The following is a 12999-nucleotide window of genomic DNA, read 5'->3' as shown; positions in this document are numbered from 1 at the left end:
TTATTTTCATTGTTTCCACTGATCTTCAGGTTCTGACAGCAAACTGATGCAGAACAGCGGGAAGTCTCATTTCAAGAGAACCACAATTGACCACTTGATGAACCGCTTGGTGTTGTGTGTAAGTATTGGAGAACATTCCAATGACCTTGGCCATGACAATTGTTATCATCTTTGTGTTGAATGTCATGGTGGTGGTTGTTGGTTGTTGTTGTCACTTCCTGCATATGTCTGTTTTGTTTGCTTGCACCTTTTAAGTTTGAGAACTTTCATGATCTTGAAAGTCCTCTGTCTCGCAGACTTTCAAGGTCCCAGGTCCATTGGAGAACCTGTGTTCGAGTTGAGCGATGGACCTTCTGAACGGCATGTGTGCAATGTTTTTGCAGATTTTTCTGTTTCTGCTCACAATGAGCATAATTCTCGCGATTGGACACACAATCTGGGAGGTCGAGCTTGGAGAAAAGTTTCACGTTTTTCTTCCTGCCGAACCATCTATGAACAATGCCGTTTTCAATGGTTTCCTCATGTTCTGGTCCTATATCATTATACTTAACACAGTCGTACCAATCTCTTTGTATGTCAGGTGAGCTCTGGGACCCACAATCAGTTCGTCGTGAATTTGTGGTGTCGTATAGGCCAACCAAAATTAGCCTTGCATTATTCTACGCTCGTTTTTTTTTTTTTTCTTGCTGGTGATGTCCAAGTTCCAAGCTGGCTTGAACACTCCTCAAGGCGTTGTCCTTGTGCAAACCTTTTTGGGAGATCTCTCCTCTCCTCTTCTCTCCTTGTGCAAACTCTCCAGTTTTGGTGAGGATTTCTCTCATCCGATTCTCCTTGCATTGATCAGTCACTCGACTCTGACATCACCGATGTCATGTTGGGCTGCACAATTCAAGCACTTGCTAAACTACCCTTCATGCAATGCAAAGTCAAACAGCATACAGACTTAGACACCAAAGTCAGCAATTTAAAGCTTATTTATTTCTTGTTTGTGATTATTAAGGGCCGAAACAGGCTTTTTGTGTTTTGATCATGTGTTTTGACTTTAGTGTTTGTGGAAAACATTTTTAGAGAGAGAGAGAGAGAGAGAGAGAGAGAGAGAGAGAGAGAGAGAGAGAGAGAGAGAGAGAGAGAGATAGAGAAAGAGAGAGAGAGAGAGAGAGAGAGAGAGAGAGAGAGAGAGAGAGAGAGAGAGAGAGAGAGAGAGAGAGAGAGAGAGATAGAGATAGAGATAGAGATAGAGATAGAGATAGAGATAGAGATAGAGATAGATATAGATATATATGACTTTTATGTCCTTTTATTACAAAAAAGTATAAAGGATAAAAATTCAATACAACAAAGCAAAGGATAATATACAAGAGTGGAAAAAAAAGAAGAAACCAATTCAATTTTCAAGTAATCAATAAAGCGTTGACAACAGTTTATACACACGGATACCCCAAAAAAATACATTAGAGAAAGGAGAAGAAGATGATAAGAAGAGAGAAAGCAACACAGGCTCCACACGTACTGCCAAAGACTGAGCAACAGCCCCTTGCGTTTGCACGTGCGTGCCAAGCGAGAGAGAGAGAGAGAGAGAGAGAGAGAGAGAGAGAGAGAGAGAGAGAGAGAGAGAGACAGAGACAGAGACAGAGACAGAGACAGAGACAGAGACAGAGACAGAGACAGAGACAGAGACAGAGACAGAGACAGAGACAGAGACAGAGACAGAGACAGAGACATAGAGACACACCTTTAGGAGAGTGCATTTTGGCCTCAAGGCCAGGATGCATGTTTTTCATTTAGTCTTGCAGCAGCCCGGCCTGGAGAGATGCACGTCTATTGCTTTGACAAGCTTTTCATAGCTCTTCATAACCATGGCTTTGACCTCAGATGCATTTGTTTAGCTTTGTCAGAATATTTTGTTTTTCACCTTTTTATATCAAAGAAAACATTAGCTATTGGGAGAAAGTGATGCAATCATTGTGAATTGAGACGTACATGAGCCATTTGCATGCAATCACTTTTTGGTGACTATTTTGGAACCTCCTTGCATTCTATCTCCTTCATCCACCCATCAGCGTGGAGATAATCCGCCTCGGCCAAAGCTTCTTCATATGCTGGGACGTGGGGATGTGGAATCAGGAGTCGGGGATAGCCCACGCTCGCAGCACCAACCTGAGTGAAGAGCTCGGACAGATCGCGTGCATCCTCACCGATAAGACGGGCACACTTACGCGCAACGTCATGCGTTTCATCGCCTGCTCCGTGCATGGAAAACTTTACGGTTCGTGTCGTAGAGGGCGGTGGATGGAGAAGGATGGCGACCTCCTTCATAGGCCATTCATCCTGAAGGAAAAAGCGATTTTTGGTCCATTATGGTTCGATTCATGTAAACTAAATTTCATCACCCCTAGCATGTTTTTCATACTCTGGGATAGGCAGGTTGTCATGACATAATAATGCATAATGAGGTCACTCTTCTCCAAACTATACTGCACAAGTTTAAGGTCGAGCCATAAATGTTCTTGTTTGTTGAAAATCATAAACGAACACATTTTTGAGGCCAAGTACACAACCATAGATCCTAACCTACAGTTCACATTGTTGCAGGAAATTTGGACAATGATGATGGGAGTGAAGACACCGTGGAAGGTGACAAAGTAAGAATGATAGGTTTGACTACAAAATGACAGAAATAAAGTGAAGGCCTCAACATGAGAAACGTCGTGAAAGCAAATACCACATTTAGAGGGTTGGACATTTACTGAGGATGATGTTATCCAAAAATAACCGCCATGTTATTGTATTGTTTCACAACGACAGTATGCCCCCAAGATGGATGCTGCCCTGTTACTCGCGGCAAAATCATGGAACGAGCATGTCACGGAGTTTTTCAGAGCACTGGCTTTGTGCCACACTGTGGTTGCAGAACAAGATGAGAAGGGTAGGGTAATACAGTTGTTGTTGTCTCGGTCGCTATGTTTGTATAACATGAACAATCTCTCAGCTCGAGACTGAAGGTCATTGCTTTTGATTCAACCCTTTTGTTAATATAAAACGTTACACAATATGGTAGGAACAAGCAAGTTTGGATGAATATTTAAATATGAGTTCCTGTATTAGGAATTCGATGCAGCAGGCCATTAGGCCCAACCAGCCTGTGCAATGGTTGCCAACCTATTGTTGTTTGTCAGTGCTCTATCCTTTCCAAATGCTAAGAGTCACCTACTATTTTAAAAGTCTTTTTGTTTCTAAATGCTAAGCGTCACCTACCATTTAAAAAATCGTTGACCTGTTAAAAACATTTTTAAATGACCAAGTTATTGTATGAAAATGTCACCCACTGCCGATTTCCATCACAATTGTACATGCATAAGGAGATGACACATTTGTTTGTAGTAATAGCACAGCAGGTCTCAAGTCCCCCCCACCTACCCCCGACCCGATGCCCCTGCACCTGCCAGGCAATGTGGTGTACCAGGCACAGTCTCCAGATGAGGCAGCACTAGTGAACGCAGCACGAGCTGCCACGTTCCGATTTGAGTCCCGTGCTCGTGAGCTCATCGAGCTGAACGAGCCGGCACCGATTGGGCGACGGATCCTGCAGGTCGTCGCTCTCCTGGACTTCACCAATGAAAGGCGGCGCATGGGCGTTGTCGGTAGGTCTTTCATTGTGGACCAATGAGCAGCTGCTTCACCAATGTGGTGGCCATGTAAAAATACATAAATACATAATACATCACTTGAACAACGAGAGGCGATACCCTACACAGTATTATTATTTCGAAAGCAACCTGTGGCTACTAGTTGCATCACTGCTGGGAGCGCAGCTGTGCCGCTGATGCAGTGCCCCCTCTTTCCAGTAAGCTGGTACTTATTTGCCAACCTCGGAAAGATGACAGGCTGAGTCAACCCAACTGGCATTATTTAATGGTTCAATGGACTCAAACTCGATCAAGACCCTAAGACCTAAGAGCCTGTCACCTTATTCGTTAAGTCAACATCAGGGGTGTGTTCAGTTACCGTCAATCAGCATCTTCTTCACCCCGACCCTCTCACATACCATGCCCGATATATCGCATGGTTTTGGAAGTGTTATGAAGGCAATTTGTGTTCTACAGTGTTCAAATATATTGTAGCGTTTGTGGGGGTAGATGGAGCAATCTCATTGGAAGATAGGATTGTATACTATAAGCATGGTCCGTGGATGAGTAGGAGACATCTCGATGTAATTTAAGTAAGGAAAAATGGGAGCTTCAGATTGTTTACGTGTCACCACACGGGGGGTGGTGCTGTATTAACTAGGTATGGTTTAAGACTAGTTTCTCCAGTATGTGATTGCCCCCTGTGACCTTTTCCTACGTTTTTGCATTGACAGGACCACTCATTAAACAAAAACTACGTTCCTACAACAACAACAACAACAACATTTCCGAGCAGACTAAACCCCGCCTCCGAGTTAAAATCATTTGGTTATCCATCCAGGCTGGTGTTAACCGCCCCAAGACCATGACAGTATAATTCAATTTAAAGTATAATCATGACTATAATTCATGGCATAATTATTCATGGCAATTATATATTCATGGCAATATAATTCATGGCAAGTATAACCATGACAAGACCATGACAGTATAATTCAAAGGTTTAAAGATGTATAAATTTAATTCTGGGTTTTACCGATGTTTTCTCTGTTTATTACATCACCTTATCCAACGCGTTACATTGATTATTTAGCCTGTTGTTTGTGTCCTTTATGACATCCTTAAAAACGGTAAGTTTTCTGTTTGGAATGATTTTCAATTTTGTTTGACTGCCAGGCAGACAGAGTAAAAATATTATCTCACTCCTCTCTGTGCACGTGTGATCGGGACAAATTCAGAGCTAATATCCGGTTAAATGACAAATTGTCTTCCGATTCATGTTCCGAAGTCCTGGTCTCATGTTAGCTCCAATTTCTCAATCCTTTACACAGACTGAATGTTTGGACCTGGTTAGAAGAGACCACTCTGATCAGTTGTCCACCGAACCTCATCAAATGTAAATGACCATCAGACCATGAATATCAAACATAACATCAACAGTGTGTCGTTGTCAATAGTAAGAGTAATTTTAAAAGGTCATTTCAAACCATGAAACTTGATTTTAAGTCTTGCTGCTCAAGTCCACTATTTTATCCATTTAAAACACCATGGTGATCCCTGCAGCCCACCCTGTGGTTCACCTATATTCGTGAGGTTGTGTGCACCGATAATGTCACCGCAATAACCTGTAGAGGGGTGTTTCTTGTTAACATGGGATCGGGTTTAATTATATTTTATCCACATATTAAAATTTATGAACACATGTACTTTATTAGGAAATAGTCACGTCACCAAGTTTGTTTTTTAATAAATTTGTAAAATCATGGATGTTTACTCAACAATTTACCAGTAAACCGCTGATAAAAACGAAGGTGTTGTGGCTTTCTCAGAGAGGTGCGACCTGATAGTGACAAAGTACTAGACGTACTGTAACACTCAATGATGGTGACACTTTTGGACCCCTACAGTTCAAACACCAGAAGGAAAGCTTGTTCTTTACTGCAAGGGAGCTGACTCGGCCATCTTGCCCAGGCTGAAAGCAGGCAGTGACCACCTGGCAGACATCACCACCGAACATATGCATGTGAGAGTCAAACATGGGGAAGTTTGGTTGGGGGTTGAGGTGGTGGGGTGGGTAAGTGGAGGAGGGTTAGATTGTGGTTTTGACATGAGATTGTGATTCAAAATGACAAAAAGGACAATCAGTAACTCAATGTGTTGTTATAAAACAACAGCTGGTTCCTTGCTGATGTTATTGATCCAGATCTTTGCCGGAAGCGGTCTCCGCACCCTGTGTGTGGCAATGCGCATTTTGGACGAGACGGAATTTACACAATGGTCAACCCGGTTACACCAAGCCAGTACAGCCATAGTTGATCGGGAAGAGAAAGTCGCCGCCATTTATGAAGAGCTCGAGACCGATTTAACGGTGAGTTACGGAGCCAGTAGAATGTAGCTCAACATCAAATAGACCATCAATCGGTTCTCTTGTTGTGTTGGAAGCTTGCTCTTTGGGGTAAAAGATCCAACATGATGCAGATGATCACTTCCACTCTAAGACCTTGACTTTGTTACATATACAGCAGGATACAGAAAATCCCCATTTCAACTTACCAACAACTCAACACTAAATCCTAAAAAAAAAAAGTTTAAAGCATTATTCATCGACACCTGGTCTGCAATAAACAGCTTTTGCAAAACATATTTTAAACTGCCCAGGCTGCAAGCAGCAATCTGACACATTTGGTTGCCTGATCTTTGGTGACGTAGACGGGTTGGGGGAGCGAAGTCGGCTCATCAACCTATCTTTTTTTTATTTTTTATTTATTTTTTTTTTTTTTTGTATACCTTGGTCGAGGCTCGTATGAGAGCTAACACACAACTCACAGCAAGGAGGCATGAGACAAGAGGGGTGGGAGTGGAAGGGACAAAACATTGGGGAACAGACACAGGTGAACTGTGGAAGGGAGAGGGATGGGGATGGGACGGGGAACATGGCGAAGAGAAGATGGACATTACAGGGACTTTCAGGAAGGAAAGCAGGAGAATTGAAGGAAGTGGGCTTGGGTGGATTATCGGGGGTAGAAAAGATCGAGGATTTGGATGGGGGAAGATAAGAGGTGGTGGTGAACAGCTGTTTTGAAAGCCTGGAGGGAAGAATGGGAAAGAATAGAGTGAGGAAGTTTATTCCAAAGGCGGGAAAAAGAGGAATGAAAGAGTGAAGATGAGCAGTGATTCGTGATTTTGGTAGTTTTACCAGAAGGGGGTTGTTGGCGGACCTTGAGCGCCCTGTGGAAATGTGGTTGGGACAAATCGCAGAGAGAGCAGGGGGGCAAGGCTGGAGAGGAGTCGGTAGAAGACAGAAAGACCACCGACCAACCTGCGGTGATTGAGTGAGAGGCCCAAAGACTCAGCTTCATTGCGGGAGATGCCAATGATCTTAAAAGCCCTGGTTTCGACAGCGTGAAGTCGAGAAAGGTGGGAGGCAGGAGCACCAGCCCAGAGGGGAGAGCAGTACTCCATCAGGCTACGGACAAAAGCTTTGTAAGTAGTCAGGAGCTCAAGAGGGCCGAGGAAGGACTTTGCACGACGGAGGATTCCCAGTCGGCGACTGGCTTTTGAGGCAAGGTTGGAAATGTGACTTTCCCAGGAAAGGTCATGGCAGATAGTGAGACCCAGAAGCTTGAAAGAAAAGACTTCTTCCAGAGGATTGTTGAGAAAGTGGATGGGGGGGTTTTGTAAACGGTCCTTTCGAAGAGACATCGTGAGAGTGTGAGATTTGTGTGGATTGAAAGACATGTTCCACGTGTTGGACCAGTTTGTGATTTTATCCAGATCTGCAGTGAGCGAAGAAGCTGCTGCTTGCCGGTCTGAGGGATGACAGATGGTACGGCAGAGGGTGGAGTCGTCGGCAAAGAGAAATAGAGGATTTTCCAGAGAGTCCGAGAGATCATTGATGAAAACCAGAAAAAGAACAGGGCCCAGAACGCTACCTTGAGGAACTCCAGCCTGCACAGGAAGAGGGGATGAAAGAACTCCATTTAGGGCCACACGTTGACTGCGACAGGAGAGGAAGTCTGCGAGCCATGAGTGGAGATGGCCTTGAATACCATGGGAAGAGAGTTTGGTGAGTAGGGCAGGGTGCCAGACTGTGTCAAAAGCACGTGATATGTCCAGGGATACGGCTCGGATTTCCTGTCTGGCATTGAGGACCTCCATCCATTGATGGGAGAGCAGTAGCAGCATATCCAGGGTAGAGTGACCTGGTCTGAAACCAAATTGATGATTGGAAATCAAGCCATTGGAGAAGAGGAAGGATTTCATGTCTGAAGCAATGATGGATTCCATAACCTTGCTGATGATTGGGAGAAGGCTGATTGGTCTGTAGTTACAGGGATCTGTTTTTGCACCTTTTTTATGCAGGGCAGTGATGTTAGCAGATTTCCAAGCAGATGGCAGATGACCTTGGGAAAATGAGAGGGTGAATAGAACAGAGAGAGGGTGAGCAAGAGCAGAAGAGCAGGCTTTGAGGACACGTGGGCTGATGCCGTCTGGACCGGTTGCAGAATCTGACTCGAGGTTTGAAAGCAAGCTCTCCACCTTGTCAGGAGAAAAGGATACAGAGTCCAGGGACAGTTGGGTGCGACTGGGTAAAGTGGGTAGAGATAGTGATGGGTTTGGGACACAAGATTTAGCTGCAAACACCGAGTTTAGACATTCAGCTTTATCACGTGTGGAATCAGCAGTGCGGCCATTTGAGGTAAGGGAGGGGATGGAGGGGGAACATACACCAGAAACAGATTTGATTAAACGCCACCAGGATTTTGAGGAGGGAGAGAGGTTTGAGAGTTCAGACTTGAGATGAGAAAGATGTTGTTTTCTGGCTCTCCTGAGGGTAGATACACACTTGTTCCGAGCTTTGTGGAAAGAACTGAGATTGCCCTCAGTTGGGTTTGCTTTCCATGAGGCAAAGGCAAGTTGTTTCAGGACAACTGCCTCACCACAAGCTTCAGTAAACCAAGGGCGGGAGGAAGGGTAAGACAACTGAACACGAGAGGGGATAAATCTGTGCATGAGGGAGAGCAAGTTTCTTTGAAAGAATTCCCAGGATGAGTTGATGTTTGAGAAAGTAGTGATAGGAGACCAGTCTGTAAGTTTGATGGCTGCTTGGAGACCCTGCCAGTCGGCTTGAGTGAAATGCCAGACTCGACGGCGGTGAGGTGGTTCTCTGATGACAGCCAGAGAGATGTCCACTTTAACAAGGACGTGGTCAGAAGAACCAATTGGAGCGAAGGAAGAGCAGCAGATATTGTCAGGGAAATTTGTCAAAATCAGATCCAGAAGAGATGGAGTACCATTGGTTGAGATCCGGGTCGGGAAGTTGACCGATTGAGTCAGTCCCAATGAGTCACAGAAAGCTTTTGCTGATGTCCCATGGCAGGTGAGAGAGGTACCCACACCTAGCCAACTGGCGTGATGACAAATGAAGTCGCCACATAAGAGGAAGAGAGAGTTTGGATGAGAAGATAGAAGATGGTCCATGTTTTCGGAGAGTGAGGTGTAGATGGAGTCATCACTGTTCGGTGGACGGTACAGTACACATATAAACATGAGGTGGGAGTGGAGGGGAAGCCGAAGCCAGAGGTATTCCTGGGGGTGTGGGGGAGTGAGAGCAGTGCAGGGAGAGTGAGGAATAGAGTCTTTGATGAAGAGAGCAACACCTCCACCAGGACGAGTACGTTACGGACGAGTACGTTACGGACGAGTACTATCTCGTTGAACTTGAAAGTGCTTAAGCTCAATGGTGTTAAAGGTCTTTAAAGTTCATGTCAAAGTGGTGTACAGTATCGCCTTGGCCTGTTCGATGGAATAAGCATTTTTAAATATCCACAAAACCAACTTTTAGCAATCAAATGAGTTTGACAAGTCATGTGCACTCATTCTGATTTAGAAAGGCCGAAGGAACAAACAATACATTTAAGTGAGGACTGTTTTGACCATCAAGCCCAATTTAATGTCATCGTTTGTGACACATGGACGATACAAATGTAAAGTTAATCAAAATGCTGTACTGACAGTATTTACACAAAAAAAAAAATCACTCCATCAGCTACCCCGACACCGACTAACGTGAGGCCTCACATGGCAGTTGGCGGCATTAGGCTGAGCAGTCCAGTCGTGCGGTCGAGTGAGCAACAAAAAATACAACACTCCAAAGCCTAAACTTGGAAAAGGTAAATGTTCATGAAACCTGTTGATGTAGTAGTGGTAGTGGTGGTGGTGGTAGTAACAGTAGCAGCAGCAGTAGTAGTTGTAGTAATTGACTAAGGTCTCAGTACTGTTTACAGAGAACAACGAACATAAAACATGGGGGTAGAGAACATTTGAAAAATCTACTGTTTGAGTAGTTTGGCTTTTCCTCTCAGCCATCAAAATGGCCAAATGTAGTGGAGACCGTATAATGATACCCTGTAGCAAACACACATCATCATAACGTTCAGTCATCTGTGTCAACTCATTAGACCCTACAGTACAGTGAGGTGTTTTGAATTGTATGCAGTAGGTATGTTTTTGCTTCATGCATGTAACCTGGGTTTTTTATTTTGCCAATAAAGAGCTGTCAGTTGCCTATATACCTCCCAAATAAAGGTAAGCGTCAGAAGAACGTGTTACATGCTTGGAACAAGATCGTCCATATGGCGGGTCCTATACTCTGCTAGTATGACAAATACAGTAAGCTTTTACACCTCAGCCTAATGCGATCTCCCGAAGATTTAATTTGAAGTTGATATGCACACTTTTATAATAAATGTTAACAGGCCTTCATATCATCTGGTATTCTGCCGCCTTTCTATGTCGTGGGGCACAGCATTGCCGTCCATGCCACTGTCCATCATCGTCATTGCTCATGGTATCATTTGTCTCCAATAGGTGTGAATACCCATTGCCACAGGCTCCTCCATTTTCACTTTTTTAATCTCTGTCCTGGTCTCTCAGTATGGCAGCTCGTTATATTCTAGACGAGCAGGTACCTTCAGAAATTCCGCATAATCTAAAATGCAACTTCAACAATATTATGCAAAGAATAATTACTTGATTAAATAAACACCACCCACCCCAGATCCTCAACTCCCCGCAAACCCAAGTCCTCAAATCCTCCCTCCAAACCCCAATTCCTCAACCCCCCACCCAATCCAAGGTTTCAATATTCTCCCCATTCCAGGTTTTCAAACCCCCTCCTGATCCCAAATGCCCAACCACCACCTCCCCCCCCAAAGTGTCAATCCCCCTTTCCCAACTCTCTGTCTCATCTCTGGTCTCTGCCCCACACCCCTCCCCATCCCAAATCTGTCCTCCCCTCCCCCTATCTTCACGTTCATCAAAAGTCAGAGGACATTCTTAAATCATTTAAACCAACGCCAAATTATTAAAAACACCTCAGCGTCACGTTATTAAAAACACCTCAATTCCATGTTATTAAAAACCACCTCAACGCAACGTTATTAAAAACACCACAACCCCACATTATTTAAAACACCTCAACACCACATGATTAAAAACAGCTCAACAACACATTATTTAAAACATCTCAACGCCGCGTTATTAAAAACACTTCAACGCCGCGTTATTAAAAACACCTCAATGCCACATTATTAAGAACACCTCAATTCCACATTATTAAAATCAGCTCAACCCCACATTATTAAAAACACCTCAACACCACTTTATTAAAAAACACCTCAACGCCATGTAATTAAAAACACCTCAACGCCATGTAATTAAAAACACCTCAACGCCATGTAATTAAAAACACCTCAACCCCACATTATTAAAAACACCTCAACACCACGTTATTAAAAAAAACCTCAACACCACTTTATTAAAAACACCTCAACGCCATGTAATTAAAAACACCTCAACACCACATTATTAAAAAACCTCAACACCACGTTATTAAAAACACCTCAACACCACGTTATTAAAAACACCTCAACACCACTTTAGTAAAAACACCTCAACGCCACGTAGTTAAAACCACCTCAACACCACGTAATGAAAAACACCTCAAAGCCACGTTATTAAAAACACCTCAGGACACGTTATTAAAAACACCTCAACACACGTTATTAAAAACACCTCAACACCACGTTATTAAAAACACCTCAACGCCACATTATTAAAAATACCTCAACACCACGTTATTAAAAACACCTCAATGCCACGTTATTAAAAACACCTCAATGCCACGTTATTAAAAACACCTCAACAACACATTATTTAAAACATCTCAATGCCACGTTATTAAAAACACTTCAACGTTGCGTTATTAAAAATATCTCAACGCCACATTATTAAAAACACCTCAATGCCACATTCTTAAAATCAGCTCAACCCCACATTATTAAAAACACCTCAACACCACGTTATTAAAAACACCTCAACACCACGTTATTAAAAATACCTCAACACCACTTTATTAAAAATACCTCAACACCACTTTATTAAAAATACCTCAACACCACATTATTAAAAACACCTCAACACCACGTTATTAAAAACACCTCAACACCACTTTATTAAAAACACCTCAATGCCACATTTTTAAAAATACCTCAACACAACATTATTAAAAACACCTCAACCCCACATTATTAAAAACAGCTCAACACCACGTTATTAAAAACACCTCAACACCACGTTATTAAAAACACCTCAACACCACATTATTAAAACACCTCAACTCCACATAGTTAAAAACACCTCAATGCCACGTAATTAAAAACACCTCAACACCACGTTATTAAAAACACCTCAACACCACTTTATTAAAAACACCTCAATGCCACGTAATTAGAAACACCTCAACACCACATTATTAAAAAACCTCAACACCACGTTATTAAAAACACCTCAACACCACATTATTAAAAATACCTCAACACCACGTTATTAAAAACACCTCAATGCCACTTTATTAAAAACACCTCAATGCCACGTTATTAAAAACATCTCAGCGCCACGTTATTAAAAACACTTCAACGCCGCGTTATTAAAAACACCTCAATGCCACATTATTAAAAACAACTCAATGCCACATTATTAAAATCAGCTCAACTCCACATTATTAAAAACACCTCAACACCACTTTATTAAAAACACCTCAACGCCACGTAATTAAAAACACCTCAACACCACATTATTAAAAAAAACCTCAACACCACGTTATTAAAAACACCTCAACACCTCATTATTTAAAAAAAAACCTCAACACCACATTATTAAAAACACCTCAATGCCACATTATTAAAAATACCTCAACACCACATTATTAAAAACACCTCAACACCACGTTATTAAAAACACCTCAACACCACTTTATTAAAAACACCTCAACACTACGTTATTAAAAACACCTCAATGCCACATTATTAAA

The 12999-nt window shown here is 42.7% G+C and overlaps 1 protein-coding gene and 1 long non-coding RNA gene across 7 annotated transcripts in view; one reads left to right on the top strand and one right to left on the bottom strand.

Moving 5' to 3' along the window:
- LOC147011542 (phospholipid-transporting ATPase ID-like) overlaps window positions 1-12999 on the top strand; it is a 63356-nt gene that overhangs the window by 16822 nt on the left and 33535 nt on the right. For all 5 annotated transcript variants that reach the window (XR_015051674.1, XR_015051675.1, XM_085857031.1 and 2 more), the window contains exons 11-18: window positions 30-118; window positions 384-580; window positions 2061-2266; window positions 2593-2642; window positions 2806-2926; window positions 3447-3641; window positions 5534-5649; window positions 5830-5994. Coding sequence is in view for 3 of the 5 variants with exons in the window: in XM_085857031.1 (XP_085713157.1) it covers window positions 30-118; window positions 384-580; window positions 2061-2266; window positions 2593-2642; window positions 2806-2926; window positions 3447-3641; window positions 5534-5649; window positions 5830-5994 (1139 nt within the window). In the remaining 2 variants the exon portion in view is untranslated. The remainder of the gene's footprint in view (window positions 1-29; window positions 119-383; window positions 581-2060; window positions 2267-2592; window positions 2643-2805; window positions 2927-3446; window positions 3642-5533; window positions 5650-5829; window positions 5995-12999) is intronic.
- LOC147011541 (uncharacterized) overlaps window positions 1154-12999 on the bottom strand; it is a 73865-nt gene continuing 62019 nt past the window's right edge. Inside the window, exons 4-6 of one of the 2 annotated variants that reach the window (XR_015051685.1) lie at window positions 5413-5619; window positions 3418-3671; window positions 1154-2328 (exon numbers count right to left, since the gene is read on the bottom strand). This is a non-coding gene — a long non-coding RNA (uncharacterized LOC147011541). Of the gene's footprint in view, window positions 2329-3417; window positions 5620-12999 lie in introns of both variants that reach the window. The other variant, XR_015051684.1, reaches the window with a different exon arrangement.

Source organism: Eptatretus burgeri, chromosome 15 (assembly GCF_056783735.1).
Source record: "Eptatretus burgeri isolate ZD-2024b chromosome 15, Ebu_testis_v1, whole genome shotgun sequence".
In the NCBI taxonomy this organism is placed as follows: domain Eukaryota; kingdom Metazoa; phylum Chordata; class Myxini; order Myxiniformes; family Myxinidae; genus Eptatretus; species Eptatretus burgeri.
The sequence above is the reverse complement of the archived record's forward strand: the minus strand, read 5'-3'. Positions and strand labels throughout refer to the sequence as shown.